The sequence below is a fragment of the Pieris napi genome, chromosome 1 (genome assembly GCF_905475465.1).
Source record: "Pieris napi chromosome 1, ilPieNapi1.2, whole genome shotgun sequence".
Lineage (NCBI taxonomy): Eukaryota > Metazoa > Arthropoda > Insecta > Lepidoptera > Pieridae > Pieris > Pieris napi.
In genome coordinates, this window is record NC_062234.1 from 3,453,412 (window position 1) to 3,480,667 (window position 27,256).

The following is a 27,256-nucleotide window of genomic DNA, read 5'->3' on the forward strand; positions in this document are numbered from 1 at the left end:
TAAAATTAACAGGCGGTCGTATCAATAGAGTGTCGAGTCTCTCCGACATTAGAGGAATGTGAAGGGGCAGGGGAAGTATGGTTTTTCGATGACACCCTACGTGCTTGTGTCTTCCACCAAAACGTTGACTTGGGTCGTTCCTGCAGGGTAACTGCGGTATATTCTACTCAAGAGGAATGTGAGAGAATCTGTGGAGCATTCCAGGGTGTTGGTAAGCGTAAATTTAATGTTAAATTAGCGATACAACAAGAAAAGCTACAAATACTGAAGGTAATATCTGTATTAGTTATGCTTTCACCGTTTGTATTGAATCTGCCATCACTGTCTAATTTGTTAAGTGTCTATTTCTTACATTCTTCCATTAATTTTCTTTAACATACATTTATCTAAATTTTAGATGTATGCCGCACAGTGTTGGATCCAGGACCATGTCACGATGTAGTCCCTAAAGTTTTCTACAACGCAACAAATGACCAATGTGAGCCTTTCACCTACAGCGGTTGCCTCGGCGGTCCCAATCGCTTCGCTGACTACGATGAGTGCGAGTCAGTTTGCAGACCATTATTAAGTACGTTAGCCTGGAATTGGATTTATAATTTTAGTGAGGTATACTTTTAGTAATAAACATCTGAAAACGTCTTGTGCGATCTCGCCAACTGACGTCTCGGGAAGTTAAAGCTTGCTTTGTATTGTGAGATATGGAACAAATATCTTTAGTTCAATAACTCGCAAATTAAAATCTGAAACCACCTTAAAATTGTTACAGACAAGCATCATTTCCTGATATTTGGATTGAATTTATAAACTGAGCCTCCACAGATTTATTCTTTATAACAGACTTTTATATCATAATTAATTGTTCTTTCAATAGATCCATGCAAGCAGGAACTAGATCCAGGTAAATGCTTAGGCGAATTCAGCAAATGGTACTACAGTGAACAGCAAGACATATGTAGAGAGTTTATTTACGGAGGCTGTAATGGAAACGATAATAGGTATGTAGCTTCTTCAACAGATTTTAAATCATATAGATTCTACGTATTCCTCAGCAACAAAGTTTCTAATGATGACACAACATAATCTTCATAAAGCACAATACATATTTGATTTCAAGCAATATGAGTACATATGAAACGACAGCTATTTGAGCTATCGTCGGATGAGAATAAAAACAATGTGTTTGATTGTGATTACAACAGACCAGACGGATCATCACGTATTTTTAATTTAGTTACTGACCTTCGATCAGTTAGTCAGTTTTACACTTTTTGTCGTTTTTTCTTTCATCAAGAGTATTTTAGTGTTGGTTAAATAAGTGTATAAATCTCCGCACAGACATAATTTATATTATTTACATGCAATTATTCTTGAAGTTTTGTTTTAGGTTTGATTCTCAAGTAGAATGTGAGAACCGTTGCCGTGTGGTCAAAGATACAGCCACCAAAGGACCTCTTACTACTCCTTCATCAACTGTGAGTCTTTGATGTAGAATAATAAGGAATTTTTTGAGTTTATTTTTTATTCATATTAATAAATTTTAGATTGTATTTTTATTTCTCTTTTCTTCTACCTATAGTGTTTTTTTAATTTTTTTAATTTTAGGGTGAGTGTCGTACTCCGGTTTCTATTCAGCCGTGTGGTCCTAACGTGAACACGTATTACTACGACTCTAGAACAGAGGCCTGTGTTGTTGGTGATTTTGGTGCTTGCGGATATGCTAACAGTTACCGCTCCGAAGAGGAATGTGAAAGGCGATGCGGTGCTTTCAAAGGACTTGGAGGTTACTTTATTCATTCATAATTTAATTCCGATACAAAAATTTCTTCCTTTAAAAACACTGCACTGTGTGTTTATAAATATTAAGTCCACAAATTTGATATATTATGTACCACTAGCATTTCAAATGAAACAATATCTACCAAAAGTAGCGACACTCCCAGCGTAACTAAAGGTTCCAAACTTTGTTTTTATTTATCTTATTATGAAAGTCATTTTTGATCTATGCTGTTTATTCGCAAGACTTAACTAATTATGTGTTCATTAATAGGAAGCACTGAATCTCGGTCAACAAAAGTCAAACAGAGTACAACAGCAACAGAGACTACGCAAGCTGCCACTGAAGGCACGGTTTTAGAACCCTCATCTTCAACTGAGGCAACAAAAGCTTCAGATAGTACAATAGCATCTGGTTCCACAGAAACTGTGATAACAGATTCATTCACTGAAACAACAGAACACACTATAACAGACACGACACTTGAATCAAAAAATACTCTATCTACTGAAACGACAGAAATTTCCTATACAACAGGAAGTAGCATAGACGTAACAACTGAATCTGATGCGACCGACTCTGTTACTACAGAGGTATACAGTACAAAAACTTGCAAGGAAACGAAATTTGGATGCTGTCCTGATGGCGTGTCACCAGCTGGTAGCATGATGGGCAAGGGCTGCCCAATGATTTCGTGTGAATTAACTTTGTATGGATGTTGTTCATCCGATAATGTCACCGCAGCTTTAGGGAATGACCAAGAAGGGTGTCCTCCACCTCCACCAGCCTGTAAACTATCTAAGTAAGTGTTGTAATTTTACAAATATTTGCATGCATTTTTAACGAATGAATTGCCATTTTTAATTTTTTTTATTGTAGATTTGGTTGCTGCGATGATAATGAAACCGAAGCGAGTGGTCTAAATAAGGAAGGTTGCACGGAAACAGGTACCTAATAATAATACATATAATGTTTTAGAAATAACACCTTCTTCCTCGAGTTTATTTAATGGGATGTGTGTCTGCAGCTAGAGAAACCTCGACAATGACTACGCTTGAATCATGCAACGACACTGAATTCGGATGTTGTTATGACAGTGAAAATGATGCCTCAGGACCAAATGGAGAGGGCTGTCCATGCAGCATCAGTGAATTCGGATGCTGCTCTGATGGTATTTCGACTGGTTCGTATTTTATTGTAAATAAGTATATTTAGCTAAGTTTCACCTTGTGGATACAGTATTAAGTGGGATATATTGTTAAGCTCAAGGACCAGACTTAGAAGGATGTGTCATGTCCTGTGACACATCAGCTTACGGCTGCTGTCCTGACGGTGAGACTCCAGCGCACGGACCTCAGAATGAAGGTTGTTGTTTGCAATCCGCATTCGGCTGCTGTCCCGACAATTATAAGCCCGCTGAAGGACCGCACCTTGAAGGTACTCCTTGACAACTAATACCTTATTATTAACTATTTTAAAAAAATTGTATTATTTGTTAGTTATAATTTTTGTAACACTTTATTTTTAGGCTGTGGCTGTAAGTTTGCCCAATTCGGATGTTGTCCAGATAATGTAACAATTGCTCGTGGAGGAAACAACGAAGGATGTGGATGTCAGTACACTCAGCACGGTTGCTGTCCCGACAGGTTAGTCAATTTTATTATTTTTAATACTATTCTAATTTGTAATATTTTGAAACATAATCTTTTTATAGACATACTGCAGCCAGAGGGCCAGACTTTGAAGGTTGTGGTTGCCACACGTATCAGTTCGGTTGTTGTCCTGATGGTATTACCGCTTCCACTGGACCAAACTGGCATGGTTGTTTATGCCAACAATCTAAATATGGTTGCTGTGGAGATGACGTCACAGAGGCCATGGGACCAAATAAGGAGGGATGTGATTGCTCTAGTAGCAAATACGGATGCTGCCCTGATGGTGTATTGGAAGCTGCTGGCGAGAAATTCAAAAATTGTACAGATGCACCTGAAAATAGACAAGGTAACAATAATTATCGATTGATGTTTGGGACTCGTATAAATTTTGTAAACACTGTGATTGAAATCAATACATTTTATTTTTAGCGGCATGCGCTTTAGCGAATGACCGAGGTATAGGCCACAACTATACAGTTTATTGGTTTTATAATATGGCATATGGTGGTTGTTTGAGATTCTGGTACGGAGGAGAGGACGGCAATGGAAACGGCAATGGAAACCGATTTGTTGGAAAATTGTCTCTCTTTCTATGAGATGAGATCATCTATTAATGAAATTAATTAAAATGTTTTATTAATTCGCAGATCCTTGTCAGCTAATTCCTGATGTAGGGGATTGCACGGAACAAATAGCTAAATGGTACTACTACGAAATTGAAGATAAATGTTTCAAATTTATTTACAGTGGATGCAATGGAAATAGTAACAGGTATTTATTTTTGACAGTAGAAAAATCAGTAAAGCTCCAAATCCGAAACATTTTTATGTCGTGGAATTAACGTCAAGTTAAATAAACCAACCTTTGGTGTAGTCTTTTCAGGTTTTTCTAGGTTCATACAAGAGGAATGTGAAAAAAATTGTCTTTATAACGAATAATACGCGCTTTTTTGTAAAGTAACGATTTTCTTTGTCACTTGCGATGATAAAAATACAAAAATACGTAAATGTTGCATAAAATACTGTTAATTAAAAGCTATCGTAGCGTTAATAAATATATTATATACAGTCTAAACTTTTTATAACGATTTTCAAGACACCAATAATTTTCGTTTCGTTATAGGGAGGTCCCTAAAATCCCAAATTGAAACAATTACAATAATTTCTTATTTTATTACTGTCAATAAGAAATTATTCTAAATTTTACTGGCCGTCTTGACAGTTTCAAAGTTTGTTAACACTGATAATACACGATAGGTGACGCTGGTGCTTTTAGTAACTGAGACCAAAATTTCCTACAGGCAATGTAATCTAGGATTATGGCAAACGTGTTAGTGCAATTAACAATAACAAGAGCGAGAAGGCTGTTTATGACAGGTATTTTTCTTAGAAATTTCGGCACCTCAAAAAGGCTATTTTTGTAAGCTGATAATAAAAACAATTACACTAAAGTATGTTGTTGATGTCTAAATATAAAAATATTTATTCGTTATAGAGAAACGCTTTTGCGTTATAAAGAGTATATTAATGTACTAATACACTCTTTATAACGCAAAAGCGTTTCTTCATTTGGTACCAAACACATGGTACCAAACAAATGTAACAAATTCTTAACTGAGCTTTTCGTTATAACGGAGGTCGTTATAAAGAGTTTACACTGTATATATAAATATCTATGAAACCTATGCTTTTGTATGAAACTTAAAATAATACATCATATGACCCGTTTTTGGCGTATCTTGTGACATAAAATTGTGCAGTACCATTCATTTTATTTCCATCCCGAATTTCACAGTCAATATAACAGGTTTGAAATGATCTGGCAGAAACGTACACATACAAAATAATTCAGGTGAATTTCACCAGTTACTATAAAGTTGTCGGCCTCCATTTCCTTCAGATGTCTACCGAGTTACATAATGTACGAGTCAAAATTATTTTAAAGTATTATTGCCATGAAATAAACTTCACAGCTAAATCCGAAAATAACTTCATTGTTTTATTATTTTAATTATGATAAGCTTAATTCGGTGCCCAATCTTTAGAGTACCATAATCTTAATACAAAAGGTCGCAAAGTTTTTATACTTATAACCTAGATGAATAAAAAATTTTAACAGTTGAAGAACACTACAATAAGCATAAAGATAAAGTGTACGCTCACAGTGCTAAAGAAGATGCTCAAGTGGTCGGAAAGGTGGTCATCATCATGCGTCAGTGATGGTTTGGTGGGGGCGTATCTTATCAAAGAGTCGCAAAAATACATTTTTGTGAAAAAGGAGTGAAAACTTCAGCCAAATTGTATCAAGATACAGTCATCTCTCAGCAATAGACTTTTTAAATATACCGTGGTTACAATCGCTTTGTTAAGTCGCGAAATTATCATAGTATGTCAATTCCTTTGGTTAATAACAAGACTTTATAACCTATTACAATCACAAAACAAAAAACAAGTGTTGAAATGTAATTTACAAAGCAGATTTTTTTATAAAATCCGCCACATGTTTTGGCCCCACCTCACTTGATTTTTATACGAATCATCCAGTACTCAAATATCGTAACATATTTAAATTAATATTTCCAATCTACACCAGGTTCGGAAGTCGTGAAGAATGTGAACATCGTTGCAAGACTGGTCCACCCTCTGTCAGTACTACGACTATCGCACCGGTATAACGCAAATTTATTTGTAAATATAATATATTAATAACCGAATGAGAGTCGTACTAATCCGATAAAATTAACAGGCGGTCGTATCACTAGAGTGTCGAGTCTCTCCGACATTAGAGGAATGTGAAGGGGCAGGGGAAGTATGGTTTTTCGATAACACCCTACGAGCTTGTGTCTCCCACCAAAACGCTGACTTGGGTCGTTCCTGCAGGGTAACTGCGGTATATTCTACTCAAGAGGAATGTGAGAATATCTGTGGAGCATTCCAGGGTGTTGGTAAGCGTAAATTTAATGTTAAATTGGCGTTACAACAAGAAAAGCACCAAATTCTGAAGGTAATGTCTGGATTAGTTATGCTTTCACCGTTTGTATTGAATCTGCCATCACTGTCTAATTTGTTAAGTGGCTATTTCTTACATTATTAATTTTCAATAACATACATTTAACTAAATTTTAGATGTATGCCGCTCAGTGTTGGATCCAGGACCATGTCACGATGTAGTCCCTAAAGTTTTCTACAACGCAACAAATGACCAATGTGAGCCTTTCACCTACAGCGGTTGCCTCGGCGGTCCCAATCGCTTCGCTGACTACGATGAGTGCGAGTCAGTCTGCAGACCATTATCAAGTACGTTAGCCTGAAATTGGATTTATAATTTTAGTGAGGTATACTTTTAGTAATAAACATCTGAAAACGTCTTGTGCGATCTCGCCAACTGACGTCTCGGGAAGTTAAAGCTTGCTTTGTATTGTGAGATATGGAACAGATATCTTTAGTTCAATAACTCGCAAATTAAAATCTGAAACCACCTTAAAATTGTTACAGACCAGCATCATTTCCTGATATTTGGATTGAATTAATAAACTGAGCCTCCACAGATTTATTCTTTATAACAGACTTTTATATCATAATTAATTGTTCTTTCAATAGATCCATGCAAGCAGGAACTAGATCCAGGTAAATGCTTAGGCGAATTCAGCAAATGGTACTACAGTGAACAGGAAGACATATGTAGAGAGTTTATTTACGGAGGCTGTAATGGAAACGATAATAGGTATGTAGCTTCTTCAACAGATTTTAAATCATATAGATTCTACGTATTCCTCAGCAACAAAGTTTCTAATGATGACACAACATAATCTTCATAAAGCACAATACATATTTGATTTCAAGCAATATGAGTACATATGAAACGACAGCTATTTGAGCTATCTTCGGGATGAGAATAAAAACAATGTGTTTGATTGTGATTACAACAGACCAGACGGATCATTACGTATTTTTAATTTAGTTACTGACCTTCGATCAGTTAGTCAGTTTTACACTTTTTGTCGTTTTTTCTTTCATCAAGAGTATTTTAGTGTTGGTTAAATAAGTGTATAAATCTCCGCACAGACATAATTTATATTATTTACATGCAATTATTCTTGAAGTTTTGTTTTAGGTTTGATTCTCAAGTAGAATGTGAGAACCGTTGCCGTGTGGTCAAAGATACAGCCACCAAGGGACCTCTTACTACTCCTTCATCAACTGTGAGTCTTTGATGTAGAATAATAAGGAATTTTTTGAGTTTATTTTTTATTCATATTAATAAATTTTAGATTGTATTTTTATTTCTCTTTTCTTCTACCTATAGTGTTTTTTTTATTTTATTTCATTTTAGGGTGAGTGTCGTACTCCCATTTCTATTCAGCCGTGTGGTCCAAACGTGACCACGTATTATTACGACTACAGAACAGAGGCCTGTGTTGTTGGTGATTTTGGCGCTTGCGGATATGCTAACAGTTACCGCTCCGAAGAGGAATGTGAAAGGCGATGCGGTGCTTTCAAAGGACTTGGAGGTTACTTTGTTTATTCATAATTCAATGCCGATACAAACATTTATTCCTTAAAAACCTTGCACTGTGGAAGTCCATGCTAGTCCACAAATTTGATATATATAATATTTACTATAATTTTGATGACAAGTTATTTTTAGACGTCTGCAATTACCGCTTCGATACTGGCCCATGTATTCACGAAATAGAGAAGTTCCATTGGGATGCGGCATCGGAACGTTGTGTTCCATTCAAATATGGCGGTTGTGATGGCAGCCCTAACCGATTTTCTACATACCAGGAGTGCCAAGAGGTTTGCGGCCAAACCAAACCTGGTGTAAGAACTTTGTAGGACGGATGAAGTCAATGTTAGTGATGTCCTACCTTTGTCTTACTGTTAATAAAAATTGAGTAAAGAAATATATTTAATTTATTACGAGCGCTAAGTACACTGGTTTGATCTAGACTGATGAACATGAAAAATATTACAAACAAAGCAAACGGTTATGACTACTATACACAAGTACGATATTTATGAATGAGTGAATATGTCACTACATCATTCCCCCCTTTACAAAAAAAAATGAAATACAGAAAAAATATGCGGAATTGTTGTAATGCGTAGCAAAAACCAGTATGAAAAGTATGGCTACTACCAACAAAAAGCTGAGGGCGTTCATCTTCTGCTCCAGAGCATCTGTTGATGCAACTTGACCTTGGGCGATCGCGACATTCTTGGTTTCACTCTTGCTATTCCAGTTACCCATCTTGTCTTGATTAATTAATTAATATTTCGCTTTTAACTAAGTTACTACTTTAATTTCACGGAGCACGGTTCGAATACGGGACAGAGTCAGTCCCGCCGGGATATTTTAAACTAAGCCTAAAATACGGGACGTCCCGGGATATACGGGGCGTCTGGCGACGCTATTCTCAATAGCGGTAGCGATTGCAATTCTGTCTTGAATTATATGTTTATCGCGCTTACCTAAAGCGACATCAGCGCTACGGAAATTAAGAGAACTTGTGTCGAAATTCCAATTTTTTTACGATCTGTTGGATGTTACGGAGAACTTGTGCCGAGTTACGTAACTCCAGATGTGTCCAGAGATTTTCTATCACACACATATTATACTGCACATATTATACTGGACGAAGGAAACATCGCGAGGAAACATCTACTAATGAAGTATGATGTAAATGAAGTATGACGCGTGCGAAGCCAGCAACGGTTATAGCTCGCACTCATCCACAGTTAGGATTAGTTGAAGGTAACATACCAATCCATGTCATTATGTTTCGATGCCTCCAATTAACACTACTCTAACTCCAAATTCGTAGGTTTACAGGAGAAGCAATTGAATGAAAAAACTTGATAAAAAAATTTATTATTACAGACATATTTATGATTTTTTTTAATGTGACTAGCTGATTTACTCTTGCTTCAAACCCCATTAATAAAATATTGTAAATATTTTTGGATTTAAAGTTAGCACGTTATTTTTACAAAAATATACTATATCCTTGTACTTTCCAGCTTTGTTAATTCTATCGGGCAATTAGTTGCCAACAGTGCAGCCATCAAATGCAGCAAAACATGGCCCGTTTAGAAGCGCCATAATGGTGCGCTTACACGAGGGCAATAATTGCTCGGCGATACGAATGGACCGATCTGGCGCAATTAATGGAGCAATTTCAATAAATTCAATAAATTATTTCGGCGATATTGCTTCTAATTGCTCCAGATATTTCATATCGCTCAATATCGCAGATACGAATTAACGAATATCCAATGGACTTGGAAATTCCTAGCAATTTTTGTATATGTCTCATTCGCACTTGTTTGTTTTGCGGCTTGCCGTCTTGCTTCCGCGGGGACAGCGAGAGGTCTAAATAATAATAATTTCTAATTACTTTATTCAAAAGTAATTCAAAGTATGTTCGTGACATTCTAGTAAAGTTTTTGAATAATATATTATCTAATTCTTGAAAAAAAAATGAAAGAATTAAAGAAAAATTAAAAAAATAATAAATTAAAAATTTAATTAATTAATTATTTTTTTCTTTAATTGTTTAATTTTATTTTCACAATGAAAATTGCGGCCTCTTTGCCAAAAATGATCGCACCCGGATTTGACGCACCAGACGCCTTTTCCTTTTCTTTCTTTTTTGTTTTTGATTAATAATAAAAAAAGCGCTACAAGAAGAATAGCGAGCGAATACTGAAATGCTCGTGTAGGACAGTATTGCCTAGTTGATGAAGTTGTGCCATATCGCTCAATATTGTATTGCGCAGTATTGATGCTTGTTGCCGTTGCCGTAAATTGCTTGATGTAGTCGTGACGTCATAATTGACTGGAGAGATTATAAACTGTTGAAAGATTGTGAACCTCAACGAACTGCTTACAATTTAACGTATTATTATTCGGTTGTAATTTTACATTACAAATGAACTGCATTCACTAAAATGTAATATTTCGATACCTCCTAAGTATACTGAGTCATCTAACAAATTTAGGTATTTTGTTTTTTTTATACAAAAGTACATAATAAACCATGATCTTAATGTTAGTGTTATTTTTTTTAAAAAAAGACCTATAATTACCGAGATAATTTCACGTATACTAAATCAATTTCAACATCAGTTAAAATCGTACATTGTATACTGATCCAAATAACATTGTATCAGTATTCGCGGGGCGTGAGGAGGGACGCATTGATACAAGTTTATTATGGCTCAGTATACGATAAATGACGGCGAGGGCGCGATTTTTTTAATTTTCTCAATAATAAGGTGAATAATACTAATGATACAATTAGCAATATCTCAGGAATCGGTGATAGGTATAATGCAAAACAGGGATGAATATGGTAAGTTACATTGATATACTTTATTTATGTTACATATAGTGTGATTTTGCCATTTTTGTTTGATAATTTTTACACGTTGCTTAGTACGCCGTATACTGATACAACTATATTTACACCTGTTTACAACGAACAAACTTTATAAAGAAGACACTTGATTTATCTGGCTATAATAATGTACTAATTCAATTTTTGATATATTTGTTTTAATTGTGGTATAATATATTTTTTTATGTGTTATATAATTTTATAACTTGATATTAGCACGTTAAATATAAAAATATGAATTCTTGTGTTTTTAATTGTTGTTTGTTTTAGAGTCTCCATTGCCACCGGATGCAAATTTTATGGAAGAGGAGCTATCAATACTTGATGATATTGATTAGAATGATAGCAAAGAAGTATCGCAGAATATCCCTTCTAATGCTTACATATTATTCCTAGATTATATTCTTTGCTCTTCGCCTTGGGTATCGAATGTTGATAACTGAACTCAAAAAGGAGATCGTTCGCCATCAGTCATAGAGAACACTCCAGGTAATTCGCCCATCCAGAATAGCATTATAGAAAATTATTGTGATATTACTCCAGTACCATCGCCGTATAATTCTTTTGACTCATCTCTTGTTAATTTCTGACATTAATGATATCACATACTCATCGTCCAATAACGCCAAAAGCGCATTTCCATTGCGAAAAAAGATAAAGAAAGGCTAAGAGTTTTCATAAAAAATGTAAGGATAAGGAGAGGAAATATAAGCTTTATAGAGGATTGTAATATGTCAGTAGAAACGGAAGAGTACATGCTACGAGAATTATGAAAACTTCTGGCCCCTCAACTTGTCGGAAAAAATGCAGTGAGAAATTAACAGAATGTTTTGGATTATTGGACCACCAAAGACAATGGGTTTTTTGGCAAGATATGTTGTAAAAGCTGGAAAAAAAGAGAAAAAATATTGTCGATAAAAAAAAGGAGTGAAGGAGATAATATTGAGACCACAAAAATATCGGTTTGCAAAACTATGTTCTTGAGAACCCTTTCTATTAGTTTTGATTTTGCTTATACAGATTTAGAAAAGTCCGATAAAGGTAATGGATTTATTAAATCAGATGAGCGTGGTCTTTGGATGAACATATAATCCATCCGATAACGTTCACAGTGTTATAGATCACGTTGAAGCATTTTCTCCTGTAGAGTCACATTACACTCGCCAAAAATCAAGTAAAAATTATCTGGAAGGCTTTTTATCCTTCCCAAAACTGTTCATGAATCGAATGGTTTATGGACTACCGTGAGACAATATCTATATATAGGTTTTATAAACCCAAAAAAGATATTTGTGAACAATGTCACATTTATGAAAATAACAAGCAAGTTCTACAGGCAGATAAAGAAAAGCATGAAGAGCATTTAAAAAAAAAGAGAAAGCTAGAAAAATGAAAACAAAAGATAAAAAAATCAGCGTTACAAAATAATGAAATTCTTACATCAGCATCTGATCTTCAAAAGTGTCTTAATGTATGTACCTCACGGAAGCGTGAGTACTTTTTATTATAAACGGAAACATTATTTGTATAATTTCACGATATTAATTCTGGGATCTCACCAAGGTGATTGCTTTTGATGGTATCAACAGACAGCAAAGAGAGGTGCAATTGAAATTTCCAGCTATCATTTTAAGTTTATAGAAGATACGGGTGGTAAAGGTGTCAATGATTACCGGTTTTAGTCAGACAACTGTGGAGGCCAAAATAGAAATAGGATTTATTTCTTAATGTATATGTTAGGTAGTTTAAAGTGTAGTATAGCTATTAGCCATCGCTTTCTAATAGTGGGTAATTCACAAAGTGAAGGCGACAGTATGCACGCTTTAATTGAAAGACAGACAAAGATAAAAAGCTTTATATGCCTGATCAATGATATACAGCTTTTAGATACATACACAGTTATTGAAGTGTCTCAGGATTTAATAAAGGACTTCAAATCAAAGTCAAAACTTATAAACAACGGACTTATAATGATGGATCTATCTATCTAAATAACTCTAATGGAGCAGAAGATAGTGATTCAGACTGATTTTTGATTCGTTCAACCTTTAATATTTTTATTTATTTTGTTTAACCTTATAGCAATTTTTTGAGCGTTAGAATTTCCTAGATTTTTAGATATTTATATTATTCATATCTATTATTTTTATGAATATTGTTTAACGTAAGTTACCATTTTTAGTGTCTATTATTTTTATTGATACTTACTTTTCAATAAACTTTAATGATACTACATGCTACAAAAAAGGGTCCTACTTAGTATAAACGAAAAATACATCGTGATTCTTTAAATGTGTTGTTTTGTTAATGAGACTACTTCTTCCTAACCTTTATTAATTTCGTGAGGTATTCGAAATACTTAAAATGAGTAATTAAAAAGCCTCGATTAATTATATTAGTCCAGTATACGTTGAGGTTTTAACTACTAACATAGGTAAGTACTTTCCTAGTATAATGAGTCAAGTGATGTAATTTCAACATTTTATTATTAAGTGGGACAAAAAAAATCGAAAATAACCAAAAGTAGTATGATATTAATAAAATGATTATCATATTTCTAAATACTTTCGAGTAAGCCATGGATTTTCATGTACAACGTACATGAATATAACTGGTAGTTAAACCATTTTACTATTGAGTCCCGCCCGTGTATAATGAGTCATGTACATAAAATATCATTTAAAAACAAAATTCAGCAAAATCATGTTATACCAAAGGAAGAGCTTTCAATCTTTATTAAAAAAACATTTAATTTATTCCGAATTAGTTTGACTTCATTAAAATATAAACAATTTGCCTTAAAATTGCTCTCCTATAAAATTACTAAAATGTCAGTTGACTCAGTATACTTAGGAGGTATCGATTTGATGTTAAAATGAATATGCTAAGTGAATTTAGTCTGAAACCTACCAATGTCTTCACAACAGCCATTTCTCAAGCTGAGCCAGTGGATAAACCTGAAGAATATGATATAAGACATTAAGTTATTGTCTTCTTATGGAGATATAATCTGAAGTGATTTGTGAACTTGTCCTAAATTTCTAAGGTATTCAAATAACTTGTATTTATTTAGAAGAAAAAATCTATGTAATTGCACTTAAAGGTCAGTACTCGCATACGGTATTACTCGATAGTTTTACTCGAAGTCGAGTAAAACTATGAGTAGACGGGCAATGTAGTTGTTGCAAATGCTTACTAACGATTCGTAATAAAAACCTTGGCGATTTAAAAGGGAGAGTTTATTGCGAGTTCTTCTCATTCGTGCCCTTGATTTGAGAATTGGCAGTTAATATAAATTTTGAAGCATTTTTTAATGACATTATGTTACCTACATGAATTAATGATATTTTGATTAAATATCAGATCAAAATATTATAATTTACGTATAGTATATCCTCTTTCAGGCCTCCACATACCGTCTGAATGTACAGATAATCCCTTCTTTGCTGATTGTACACTTGTTGTGCGGAGTAAATTCTGCAACCACAAGTTTTACTCGCAGTAAGTATTGCATCAACATTCTAACTAATACCACATAATATGTATCAACTCAATTTTTATTATTAAAATCCATTGAGAAATGTTTTTTTTTGATCTCGTAAAAATTATATTTTAAAAAAGGTAAGCTTTACGCTTGCTTAACAACAGCCATAACTTGCATGAGACTCATGATGTCACAATAATAATGATATACTCAATTAAATTTTCTAGGTTTTGTTGCAAATCCTGCATCGGGTCTGGACAGGTGGACCCTATGAGAACTTTAAACCACCTTGAAAATGATTATTGGAACTAGATTAGCACATTTCTCGACTGTAGATCCCATGTTTTTGCAAGTCATAAATATGGTGCCAATCGTCTATACTCCTTCTAAATTCACTTAGCTAGAAATACTTATTGCTTATGCGTTATAATAAAATCTATTATCGTTTTAATTTTATTTATTTAATTGGAATAGCGCAGAGTTGTTTACAATTACTCATTATACTGAGAACTGAGCTAAGTTTATCAAAATCAATTTTTTATCAGTGAGCACTCAACGATCCTCCCTACGTCAGCTAACAGAAAGTCACAAACCTGTTAATAAAATTGTTAATCAATGTCAGTAAAACTTATCATAAAAAATATACATTGAATGATTTTACAATAAACTAGATGAATTAACAAAAAAAAACTACTTCTAGTATGTTGATATAAGATAATAATTATACATTATAATATTGCTAGTTAACACTGAGGAAAACGCTTTTAACAAATATGATTAGCATTTATTAATAACATTTGATATTAATCAAACGGAAGAGATAATACGCGTCAATTTTACTAAACACAATGTTCAGTTCAATTTAAGTTACGTCTCTTGTAGTTGCACCTTTTGTTTAAATATATTTTAATAACAGTGAGGTAATACATGAGAGTGTATCATGAAAAGGACTGTATCAGGGTAAGACGAACCTATTGTTTTTTAAACTTAATCTCCTAAAATCCATTTTAACTTTTTTATATGTTTGATTGTTATTTTAGATTAGTGTTCTTCATAGCTATAATTATACACAATTCTCAGACTAAGGAAACAGGTAAAGAATAATATATTGTGTAACATGCATACAATGGCAGAACTTTTATCCAACAAATGTCTATAATACAAGTACGCCTTTGATGTTTTATAACGCTTAAATAATCGCGAATTTAATAGATTTTAAAAGCTTAATAATAAAACGATCTTTTCTATGGTCACATCTTTAACCGAAATGAATATAGTTAATGATTGGGAAAAACCCAAATTTGTTTAATGGTCATTTTACAGATTCCGTAAATGATGAAAAGGATAAAATTTACTTCGAGGAACTTCGAGGTTATAAATACTCTACTGAAGCTGCAGTAGAGGCAAATATGTATACACTGGTATGTTTTTGTATTTTAAATAATCTAAGGTTAATAATATTGTAAAAAGTTTTCAAGTTTCGGCAGTGCAGCTTACTATATTTTTTCTAACACTACGCGAAAGCATAAAAATGCTTTAATTAAGTTTTTTTTTTGACAGTTTGAATTACTAGGTAATATTTTAATCTTTTAGGTAGGAGATGGTGCTTTTGTGTTTCCTTCTGAATTAAGGACGTTGGAAAATAGCATTGACTCCACTTCTACAACACAGGCGGATATAGATTACACAGGTAACACTATTTTACGTATGTTATTTATATAAACAAGAGTCATAATATTGTTAAGTAATTTCTGAGATGTTATTTTTCATATCAGTCAAACTACAATATGTCACTGGAATAGAATTATGATCCCAGAACATCTGCTTTATTAAACTTGACGACGAATAAATTTCACTTGAATTTTTCAAATAGATCCACAAAGGAATGTTAAGTTCTGCGAGACAACAGCTTACGGCTGCTGTTCGGACGGTGAGACTCCAGCGCATGGACCTCAGAACGAAGGCTGCTGTTTGCGATCCAGATTCGGTTGCTGTCCTGATAACTATACGCCGGCTGAAGGACCGCATCTTGAAGGTACTCTACTACACAATGATATTTCGTTTCCTACCTATAATTTTTATCTAAAAAAATGTTTCTAGTTAAATTTTATCCTCAGGTTGTAGCTGTATGAATGCCCACTTTGGATGCTGCCCAGATAATGTAACAATCGCTGGAGGAACTAAATACGAGGGTTGTGGCTGTCAATACTCTCTGCATGGCTGCTGCCCTGACAAGTATTTTTAATTGTTTTGCACAAATTGAATTATCTAAGTTATTTAAATAAAAAAGACTATACTTATATTTTTAAGGCTCACTCCAGCCACTGGTGTAGACTTTGAAGGTTGTGGATGCCATACGTATCAGTTTGGATGTTGTCCTGACGGTATCACCATCGCCATATGGCCATATCTACTGAACTGTTTCTGCCAAGAAACTATATACGGCTGCTGTGGAGATGCTGTCACCGAGGCTAAAGGACCGAATAAAGAAGGATGCGATTGTTCTAGTAGCAAATATGGATGCGATGCTGATGGTATTACTGAGGCTGGTGTCTACGAGTTTCAAAATAATACAGTCATACTAAATATAAATGAAGGTAAAATTGTATTCTTTAACACGTTGGAATTATCGTCATTATTTTATATTTTAAATTATATATATATCGAGATCACATCAGTATTGAACAAATAACTTTTCTTTTTACTGGTACCTACTTCTAGGAGAATTTGAAAATACGCTCTTTCCTTGAAGAATTCTTTAATGCATTCTCGCTTTCGAGGCAAGGACCATTTACAAGAGCATTTATTCCCAGGGACTTGCCATCGATCGGCACTGCAGAGAATGGAATAAAAAGTTCCATATCCTGCAGGACCACCTCGGAGACAGATTTTCTTATGTTTAATAAAAGCCAAGCCTTTTGTGTGTTTAGTTAGAAAAAAACATTGTTTTAAAAATTTCATAGATGAATGTAACCTCTCGCTGGAGCGTGGTTCGTGTGCTGGTAACTTTATCCGCTGGGGCTACGATCCCAACTCGCGTCGCTGCTCTCAGTTCATTTGGGGAGGTTGTGGTGGTAATACCAACAGATTCAACTCAGAAGCCGCCTGCATGCATCGGTGCAACCCTCCAGGCGCTCTACAAGGTGACCACTTAAAATAAGATCTTGCTTAATAGATTTTTTTTAGCCTAATAATAATAATTATTACACAGCGGAATGCATTCTTCCACAAGAGGCAGGCAACTGCACTGAAAAGCGGCCAGTCTGGTCTTTCAGTCAGACTAGCAACAAATGCGTGCCCTTCCATTACACAGGCTGTGGAGGCAACGTTAATCGATTTAACAGTGAAAAAGAGTGCGCCAGCGCATGTCCAAAACGTAAGCATTATATTATTTGTAAGATTATAATATATTAATATCTGTTAATCCTACTCACAAAGTTTAGCGGTAGTATTATTGTTTTTCAAATAGCTGTAAATAATATCGCTTAAGTTATCAATTAAATTTATAAAGATATTATATATTGCTTGGAATTTTCAGAGAAGGAAGACATATGCACTCTTCCTCTTCTATATGAAAAATGTGATCACTGTGACCCGCGTTGGTTTTATGACATGACGACTAGAAGGTATTCCAAAAATATAATTATTCACGCCCTAAAATCTAAGCAAAACCTTTTTAAAGAATTTATATTAATTAAACACGGAGTTACTTATGGTATTGTATAATCTAACACGTTGTATCTATTAAGTATGAGGTGTGCAATTATTTAATTAATTACCGTCTAAAATTCGTAATATTAGCGTGTTTAAAGATACATATCAGAAAAGCCTAGTAGACTAAATTTGGGACGGCTGATGGCGACGTGTATCTCGTTCGTATATTCATATTAAGTTTCTCATGTAAATAAAATACATTCCTTTTTTTGTAATGAGAAATAAAGTTATTTAAATATAATACGATTTTTAGGTGTAGAATCTTTTTCGGAAATGGTAGAAATGCAAACAATTTTGACAATAAAGAAACGTGCATGAATCAATGTGAAGAAAAATTCGAGGTAGAAATTGTGCCTCCCGAGATAGAAAAGCCCAGTAAGTAATGTTTTCCCAAATAGTAACAATTTTTTTCTTTTTAACTTTAAAGTCTATCGTTAATATAGAAAATATAAGTAGACCTATTTAAAAAAATATATTTTTTATAGAAAATAACTTGACCTAAACCGTAAGTTTTAATTAAATACAAACTGTGACTAATATAAATCCAAATTCATCAAATGTACTGACATATTTTGTACACAGGCGTCTGTTACCTGGAACTAAATAGTGGACCCTGCTCTGATACCATAAATCGCTGGGGTTATGATACTCAGAGAGATGCCTGTGTGCAGTTCCAATACGGAGGTTGTGGGGGCAACAAGAATAACTTCCCATCAAAGGAGATGTGCCATCGCCAATGCATGTTGCAAGGTAAGATCAAGGAAGCCTTCGTTATAAAAAATTCTAACGAAAAAAATTTAATTGACAAATTTAACTATTATCCTATAATTATTTGTTAACTAGATTAAAATTGTCTTGGGAAGAAGGATTCATAAAAGACTTTTATTGCTTAAATAGTCAATTTCTTTAAAATATTTTTTATTTTAACAAAATAAAAAATAAAAATTTATTAATATTTAACTATTGTCTCCTCTAGATATATGCAAACTACCTAAAGTCAAAACTTCTTGTAATAGTAGTGGCAGTGAGTGGTTTTATGATGTAGCTTCTGACTCCTGCACCCTTTTTGGTAAAAATATTTGTGGAAACAATGAAAATAGGTAAGATTGGCAATCATTCTGCTGAAATTGTATTTCAGCTCTATATATTATAAATGTTAAGGTGTCTTTGTTTCGTATGTATATACAAAACAACAAAAAACGCTTCAACTGAAGTGATTTGGATGAAGATGAAAACTGGAATAACACATACTCTTAATTTAACATATTACATCACTTTTTGTGAAGCATAAAGTTATGATTATTATAGTTGTAGAATGTTCTTTTGTTTTAGTTTCAAAACATTGCTGGATTGCGAACGTCGGTGCAAAAAAGGAACATTTGTTGAACTTGAGTACATAGTCGAATTTCCGGTAATAATAATTGAGATTTTTTTTAATATTTGCAGTTATCGTCAGTTAGAAGTAGAATGTAAAGTTAAAGACAAAACGATACAACTTTCTATTGTGATTTTTCAACAGTATCTCTTGTAAAATATACCTACGCTATACGATCCGTTTCCATTTGACAAATCACCGCATTAAACGAAATGCGTTATCATTTTGTTTTTCGTTTTACATTGTCACGTTTTCTACCATTTCCTAGATGTGACCTAATGTATGACAAAGTGAATTAGAAACATAATTTCGACATTTCAATTTTATCTAAAGTCTTATCCCATAACCTCTTTTATCCAGTCATTTGTTTAAATAATTAGTTGCAACATGCTTTATTTTTTAGCGTTTTATAGCGAGTATTTGCGAGATATCCTCCAATCTAGAGGAGTGTAAGAAACCTGGCAAGGTTTGGTACTTCAATGTGACTAACGGGACTTGTGTTTCCTTTGACAATGCAGACTCTGGACGCTCATGTAGGATCACAGCTACGTTTGCTTCTGAAGAAGGTTGTCAGAGAGAATGTGGATTTTACCAAGATATAAGTAAGCATAATGTCTTCTTAAAATACTAACATTTTTTCGTGTTTATCATTCAATGAAGCATTCACTTACACAAACCGTTACGAAAAACGGACAATTGTTTTGTTGCAGTTAAAGAGAGCTACATACGTTTCGTATTTATAAATAACTAGCGACCCGCCCCGGCTTCGCACGGGTGCAATGCTGATACTAAATACACTACAGAAAAACTGTGCGGCCGGCCGGTACCGCCGCAAACGATACGTCCCGCAATTTTTAAATCTGTAATATCTTCGAAAATATTCACTTAAATCATACGGTGTAAAGGGCCATATAGATCTATATTAAATGAACAATGTATTCAAGGTATTTAATTGGTTAAGGATTAATGCTGTATTGGTGATAATCGCTTCGAAAATTAGCCATTATTTGTCGTAAAAAGTAAATGACAAAAAAAAGTTATTGTGGGTTATCCATAAGAGATAGACATATACCATCACGGACTTTTCTGTAGACCTTTTCAATGTGTACAATACTTAGTACATTATTTTGATAAAACTCGTAGGGTTCAGCCTGCGTTTGCAATGTAAGCGGAAAAAATGTAATTATTTACGACATCACATTAGAAACCTCAAAAATAACAGTACTTCTCCACTATTTAATGGATGTCTATTAAAAAAAACCGCATCAAAATCCGTTGTGTAGTTTCAAAGATTAAAGCATACAAAGGGAAATAGGGACAGAGAAAGCGACTTTGTTTTATACTATGTAGTGAAGCTGGCTTAGCACGCCAGCGCAACACATCTCACAAGAGAAAATTGCTCGATTTCTATTTGTACACCTTTTTCTTACAATGCACTTCTTCGTAGTAGGGTATTTATTTGTTAACATAATTCAGCTGTGTCCACGCTAGAACCGTCATAGGTAATAATAATTATTTTTAATAATTCATTTTGATGAAAGTATATTAATTACTTAAACTAAAGTTGTGTAACAGATGTTTGCAGCTATCCAAAGGACTCGGGGCCGTGTCATGAGGCTGTAGAAAAAGTATACTATAATTCAGAAAAGGCTCGATGCGAAAACTTTACTTATGGCGGATGCCGCGGCAGTCCTAATCGCTTCTCTAGTATTGAGGAGTGTAACTATATATGTAGACCACATGCAAGTTAGTATCACATTTTACCTAACAAAATTTAGAAATAAACTATAAGCATGTAAAGTGATAGAGATTTTTCATAGAACATAAATATCTTATAAACTAAATTAGTCATCAGCCGTTTTTGACAAATTGAGTTTACACGTTGTGACACAGTGACGAACTGCAACTGATCAATAATTTAGTTAATACAGTATTACGTGGGTAGCACTGAAAATGTTTAGAATTGGCCAGTTAGAAACATTGCTAATGAAAACTTTTTTAAATTTAAATTTTAGAACTTCTAGGTAACGTTATGTAGGGTATGTTCCGATATACACTGCGACCACTGTACAGAGTACCGTCAATTTAGTATACTGTGAAACCGTTTCTCTATAGCCAGCTATACTGGTTACAATTTAAAACGGAACGCAGTCCAGTATACTAGTCAGCTTCGTTTTTCGACACAGTTTTCAAATGAGTGCATCAAAGTTTTTCAATTCAACAAGAAAAACTATTATTGGAGTATTATCGCATTAAAGAAATCTATATTAATATTAACTGTCAATTGAATTAATACTACAAAGAAAGTAAGTTAGAATTTTAAATGTTTGTTATTAAACTGTAAGTTATATCAGCCGTTAGGCATTCAAGTGTTTTTGATTGATCACGTGATCAAAGCACTGCGAGTACCTTACCTCGAAAAACGCCAGTGCTCGCAGTAGAAGTATAGCGGGGATTTGTGACGTCATATATTTCCCTAGGACGCTGCGGCTGTATACTGGCAGTCCATAGCGGAACGAATTTTTGAACAGTGGGATCACTATACAGTACTCGCAGTGTATATCGGAACATACCCGTAGTATATTGCATTCATTTGTTTTTGTGAATTGGCGGAATATTTAAAACTCTTGTTACACGTGAAAATGAACCTCACGCGAGAAAATTTTCGGTCATTGATTTATTATGACTTTCGTTGTGTTGCTTACTCAACAACAAAGCTATGATATGCTGCGATTAGCATTTCTTAATGAAGCCCCATCTCGCTACTCTCGCTACGCTCGCCACTATTTACAATTGGTTTAACAAGTATAAGCGTGGACGTAGCAATCTCAATGATGATCCGCGTGAGGGACGTCCTTTAACAGCGACTACTGATGATGTTATCAGTGCGACGCATGATAGAGGAAGATAAGGGAGTGACCTATCAGCAGATACGGGCAAACCTAGGCATTGGTATGAATCAAGTTCAAAAAATATTACACGAACATCTAGGCGTTAGGAAGCTTTGTACCAGATGGATTCCCAATACTTTACCCGACGACCAGAAACACCTTCGCATGGACTGGTGTCGCCAAATGTTGGATACGTTCAACCGCGGTGACTCAAATGTTGTATTTGACATCGTCACAGGTGATGAAAGCTGAAACCCGAAACCAAAAGACAATCAGCTCAGTGGGCGTTTCCTTTCGAGGATCGGCCAACTAGGGTAAAGAATGGAAAAAAGATGATTGACTCATTCTTTGGTCGGAAAGGTCATTTCGCGATAGTTGTTCTAGAAGATGGAAGGACAGTTACTGCAGACTGGTATGTCAATCGCTGTTTGCCTGTTGTCTTGGAAAAAATTCGACAGTAGCGTAGTAAGCAGGATCCTCCTTCACCACGACAATGCTTCAGAGCACTTCGCAAAACGGACTGTTGAATATTTGACTATGGCAGATGTCGAAATAATGAGTCATCCGCCATACAGTCCTGACCACCCTGCAACTTTTATTTATTCCCAAGAACTAAAGATAAAATTCGAGGTTTTCGCTTTACAAACCCTGAAGATCCGGCGAAAATGCCATAGAAGAGACCCCTAAGGAAGAAGAGAGGAACGGAGATTACTTCGAAAAACAATAAAAGTATTGGAAACTTTTTACATTAAGCCGTTTTTCATTTTCTAAACATTTTCAGTGTTACCCTGGTATATTACCTACTGATTTCGTTTTTAAATGTCAATATTTGTTGAAAAATTGTCTCAAAAATTAATTAAAAATGGTTTGTTAATTCGCAGATCCTTGTCAGCTAAATCCTGATGTAGGGGGTTGTACGGACCAAATCGCTCAATGGTACTATAACGAAATTGAAGATAAATGTTTTAAATTTATTTACAGTGGATGCAAAGGAAATAGTAACAGGTATTATATTTTTTATTATTATAAAAATCAGTAATTGATGTAGTAGGTATTGTTCTCTAACATACCTATATTCACTGACTTAAGTAAACTCCCAATCCTAAATATTAATATAACGGGGAAATAACGTCAAGTTAAATAAACTAAACTTTAATGTAGCCTTTCAATGTTTTTCTAGGTTCCAAACACAAGAAGATTGTGAAAAAAAATGTCTTCATAACGAATTACGCGCTTTTTTGTGAAGTAACGGACTTGTCACTTGCGATGATAAAAAATTGCTGCGTAAAATGCTGTTAATTTATATTACAAACTTACGATTTTTTTTAACATAGCCTGCTTAAATACGATTAGCTTATTTTTTTTCATATGTAAATTATTTTATTATGATAATTATAAATAAAACAAATTATGCAGTAACATAAATTTTATTTACATCCCGAATTTCACAGTCAATATAACAGGTTTGAAATGATCTGGCAGAAACGTACACATACAAAATAATTCAGGCGAATTTCATCAGTTACTATAAAGTTGTCGGCCTCCTTTTCCTTCAGATGTCTACCGAGTTACATAATGTACGAGTCAAAATAATTTTAAAGTATTATTGTCACGAAATAAACTTCACAGCTAAATCCGAAAATAACTTCATTGTCTTATTTTCCAAAGCTTAATTCGGTGCCCAATTTTTACAGTACCATAATCTTAATACAAAAGAATGCAAAGTTTTTATATACATAAATTATAATTTAACATGTCTATAATATAATACATAGTTATTTCGGAGCCGTCCGGCGCGGGGCGGGACGTCGCTCTGTTGGATATGTACACGCGACACGAGGTATTGAAAAATAAACTCTAAATATATGAAGCAATAATTCAAATTCGCTAAACAATCACACTGTTGTGTTCACATCGCGCGCTATACACTATTTGAGTATGATGCGGTCGTTCGCCATAAAATAACTTACCGGGTAATGAACCCTATAATATCACAATACATGTTAAACTAAACCGAGCACTAAACGCTAAGTTAAGTCGCCTAAATAAAAACATACTATAAACGAAACTGTTACAAATAAAATATACTTTACCAAAACGCGCAAATCACGTCCAGATAATAAGCGTCGAAAATTGCGTAATAAATATACGGAAACATTTCAGCTATTTTATATTAAAGACGTTACGACATCGAGCTAAATGCATTTTACGGTCTGCGTTGACATCGAACAATTGGATTTTATCTAACCTCCACGACAATCTATTAATAAGCATATGTTTACACAATTGTGCGGTCGCCTTTCATATATTAATATAAAATTCAAAATAACCCAAAGTGTAAAAAAAATCTGTTTACATAGAAATTGGTTCGAGTAAACCGCTAGGCAACCACACAAATCCCGAATCGGACACAAATTCAACTGCACACTGAAATTGGTAACTCTATACGTCAATGCAAGATATTGTACGGCTACGTTACGTACGTGTCCGGCGTACGGCACGTGAACATTGATTGAATTGGCTCACGTGTGAATACTGCAACACAAGTAATACAAGTTTATGTACAACAGTCTTCTGGTGTGCTCGTGGTACACGAGCAGCAAGAAGGCGCTCGGGCAATTGACGCTCAGAAGCCATCCGTCACTCTTCACTCGAGGATCTGAAAGGGCAGAATGTGTTGAAGGTTCGAATGAAGGGAAGCAGACAAGAAGCACTTATGAGAAATATGTATAAAGTCTCTTAATCCATTGATTGACTAATTATTTGAGTCTTTAAATTATTTTAATGTGATAAACCTTACTATGAGCTTATTGAATTGCAATTGAAAAAGTCATCGATTGTCTTTTATTTTTGTGTTAAATACACACGGCAACGTAGCGGAGAAACCCCGAAAACCACGCTGCAAAGGTTTAGGTAGTAATTTGTAAAAAGGTAATAGTAGTAGTTAAATGTTAATTTCATTTGCCGTTTTATTGTTTCTGTTAGAATTGTAATGGGTAAAAAATTACTCTTGAAGTTTTTGAAAAGCAATAGTAGTTTTGTGCCTTCAAGCCCAAAATAGTTGCTATGGGACTAGGCGAGTTCCGAGTTAAACGACTAAGCAATGAAATTTTATAGAAGACATAATTTTTTATTAACAATTTCACATTTAGGTGAAGATTTATACAGAAATAAAATAATAAATGGCGCTACAACCTTTTTAGGTCTGGGCCTCAGATTTTTGTATCTGTATCATGATCATTTGGTAATCTATAAGGCAAGTAGGTGATCAGCCTCCTGTGCCTGACGCACGCCGTTGACTTTTTGGGTCTCAGGCAAGACGGTTTCCTCACGATGTTTTCCTTCACCGTTCGAGCGAATGTTAAATGCGCACATAGAAAGAAAGTCCATTGGTGCACAGCTGGGGATTGAACCTACGACCTCAGGTATGATAGTCGCACGCTGAAGCTTCTAGGTTAACACTGCTCATTTCAACTAAAAAAACATATTTTGAAATTCCATTTTCAAATGAAACATGTAATCAATTCACCTGCGCGACGATCTTCTCCATATCGTGATCGATGTCGGCGGGCGGGGGCTGCGCAGGCGCAGGCGGCGGGGCCGGAGCAGCCGGCAGCTGGAAAGGCTCGTCCAGCTCTTCCAGCCCCGGGGGCACTGGGAGGCGCGCCAACTCCTCTTGAAGCTTTACGTAGTGGCGCTGGAGACCAAGATATTAACGTTCACATTAATTGCTAAAATAAACCACTATATTACAAAAAAACTTGTTTTAAAAAAATAGGGATTAATGCGTCGACGTAGTTTTTAATTAACCACAGTATAAAATATACGATAAATATATAGGCACTGGAGGCTGATCACCTACTTGCCAATTAGATTTAAAAATGATCATGAAACAGATTCAGAAATCTAGCGCCACTGATTTTTTTTTCTTTAAATAATTAAAAAACTTGTATTGTTCAGATGAATATGAGACGAAGATGGAAGAAACGAAGAAGGTATCAAATGACCACTTCTTCCTTGCGTCTTTATTCTTCTGTGTAACATTATACTAAAGCCCATCCAAATCACAAACTCCATTTTGAATCAAAGAAAAAAATACAAGGTATATTAAACATATAATCCTTTTCACTAATTGGTTTTCGTAAAGCGGCTTCTTTTCTTTCTGCAGAAATCAAAGCTAAGTTAAAACCGGTATTATAATGATAATTTTCCTTTTCAAAATCCTTGAAACACATGCAGTTATTTAGATAACAATATGAATTATACATCCTTAAATGATATCGGCGTGTGTTTATAATATTTAATGTTACACAATGTGACCGATGTCTAAACAGTGTACCTTTAGGGCCATGAGGTTAAGGTGTATGGTCCGTTGGGTCCGTTCATCACCCGTCTGTCCCTCCAGTTCTGTGATCCAGTTTGCTACTGTCTGCATTATCTCGTTTCTCTTTATCCAAAAGTGCGTCTGTATCACCTGCAAGTTACATGAATATATAGTAATTCAATATTAATTTCTACAATAATCTAAGGAACGTAAAATTAAAACTTTTATGAATTTTATGATAAAATTGTTAATTTTCAATTTTTGCTTATTAATTGTTCAAGTATTACGTAAGCAGATTTACTGCAATTTATCCCCCCCCTCCCCTCACTTTCCTTTTGACAGCAAAAGTAAGCAAAGCTCCTAAAATTAATAATACATAAACGTATTAATTTTTTGTTGAAATCTTCGAAAATGCATTTCGTTTTCAAGCATAGACGATGTTTGGGTAATATGTGTAAAAAAGTAAATAATTTGTGTTGACGTAATCACCAAATAATAAAATCAAAGAAATCCCCCCTTGCCCCTATATTGCTTACCTAATACACAAACGGCCCCGTATATTAAATATTAAAGCACGGCCTATAATCAGTGGCGATATTGGGACTAATTTTAGGGCTCTTTTAGAGATTCGGGGAAA

The 27,256-nt window shown here is 34.5% G+C and overlaps 3 protein-coding genes across 7 annotated transcripts in view; 2 read left to right on the top strand and 1 right to left on the bottom strand.

Moving 5' to 3' along the window:
• The window catches only part of LOC125054801, a 151,093-nt gene extending 142,770 nt beyond the window's left edge, over positions 1–8,323 (top strand). The window contains exons 74-92 of the mRNA XM_047656912.1: positions 13–211; positions 398–568; positions 872–995; positions 1,385–1,472; positions 1,603–1,780; positions 2,048–2,576; positions 2,654–2,721; positions 2,802–2,957; positions 3,038–3,211; positions 3,303–3,420; positions 3,489–3,775; positions 4,077–4,200; positions 6,022–6,097; positions 6,175–6,373; positions 6,555–6,725; positions 7,029–7,152; positions 7,543–7,630; positions 7,762–7,939; positions 8,077–8,323. Coding sequence (XP_047512868.1) covers positions 13–211; positions 398–568; positions 872–995; positions 1,385–1,472; positions 1,603–1,780; positions 2,048–2,576; positions 2,654–2,721; positions 2,802–2,957; positions 3,038–3,211; positions 3,303–3,420; positions 3,489–3,775; positions 4,077–4,200; positions 6,022–6,097; positions 6,175–6,373; positions 6,555–6,725; positions 7,029–7,152; positions 7,543–7,630; positions 7,762–7,939; positions 8,077–8,267 — 3,243 coding nt within the window. The 3' untranslated portion in view covers positions 8,268–8,323. The remainder of the gene's footprint in view (positions 1–12; positions 212–397; positions 569–871; positions 996–1,384; positions 1,473–1,602; positions 1,781–2,047; positions 2,577–2,653; positions 2,722–2,801; positions 2,958–3,037; positions 3,212–3,302; positions 3,421–3,488; positions 3,776–4,076; positions 4,201–6,021; positions 6,098–6,174; positions 6,374–6,554; positions 6,726–7,028; positions 7,153–7,542; positions 7,631–7,761; positions 7,940–8,076) is intronic.
• The window catches only part of LOC125054820 (papilin-like), a 40,379-nt gene extending 16,735 nt beyond the window's left edge, over positions 1–23,644 (top strand). Inside the window, exons 1-19 of one of the 4 annotated variants that reach the window (XM_047656943.1) lie at positions 14,029–14,332; positions 14,543–15,275; positions 15,356–15,408; positions 15,639–15,736; positions 15,909–16,005; positions 16,189–16,350; positions 16,433–16,550; positions 16,626–16,912; positions 17,279–17,458; positions 17,527–17,691; positions 17,854–17,941; positions 18,283–18,404; positions 18,612–18,779; positions 19,006–19,129; positions 19,362–19,440; positions 19,808–20,006; positions 20,980–21,150; positions 23,177–23,300; positions 23,476–23,644. In XM_047656943.1, coding sequence (XP_047512899.1) covers positions 15,256–15,275; positions 15,356–15,408; positions 15,639–15,736; positions 15,909–16,005; positions 16,189–16,350; positions 16,433–16,550; positions 16,626–16,912; positions 17,279–17,458; positions 17,527–17,691; positions 17,854–17,941; positions 18,283–18,404; positions 18,612–18,779; positions 19,006–19,129; positions 19,362–19,440; positions 19,808–20,006; positions 20,980–21,150; positions 23,177–23,300; positions 23,476–23,539 — 2,319 coding nt within the window. In that variant the 5' untranslated portion in view covers positions 14,029–14,332; positions 14,543–15,255 and the 3' untranslated portion in view covers positions 23,540–23,644. Of the gene's footprint in view, positions 1–14,028; positions 14,333–14,542; positions 15,276–15,355; positions 15,480–15,638; positions 15,737–15,908; positions 16,006–16,188; positions 16,351–16,432; positions 16,551–16,625; positions 16,913–17,278; positions 17,459–17,526; positions 17,692–17,853; positions 17,942–18,282; positions 18,405–18,611; positions 18,780–19,005; positions 19,130–19,361; positions 19,441–19,807; positions 20,007–20,979; positions 21,151–23,176; positions 23,301–23,475 lie in introns of those variants that run through there. The other 3 variants (XM_047656952.1, XM_047656960.1, XM_047656967.1) reach the window with 3 other exon arrangements.
• A 62-nt stretch (positions 23,645–23,706) lies between these two features.
• Positions 23,707–27,256, bottom strand: part of LOC125054809 (baculoviral IAP repeat-containing protein 6) — a 46,371-nt gene continuing 42,821 nt past the window's right edge. For both annotated transcript variants that reach the window (XM_047656930.1, XM_047656923.1), the window contains exons 57-59: positions 26,635–26,769; positions 25,825–25,992; positions 23,707–24,954 (exon numbers count right to left, since the gene is read on the bottom strand). In XM_047656930.1, the coding sequence (XP_047512886.1) occupies positions 24,943–24,954; positions 25,825–25,992; positions 26,635–26,769 (315 nt within the window). In that variant the 3' untranslated portion in view covers positions 23,707–24,942. The remainder of the gene's footprint in view (positions 24,955–25,824; positions 25,993–26,634; positions 26,770–27,256) is intronic.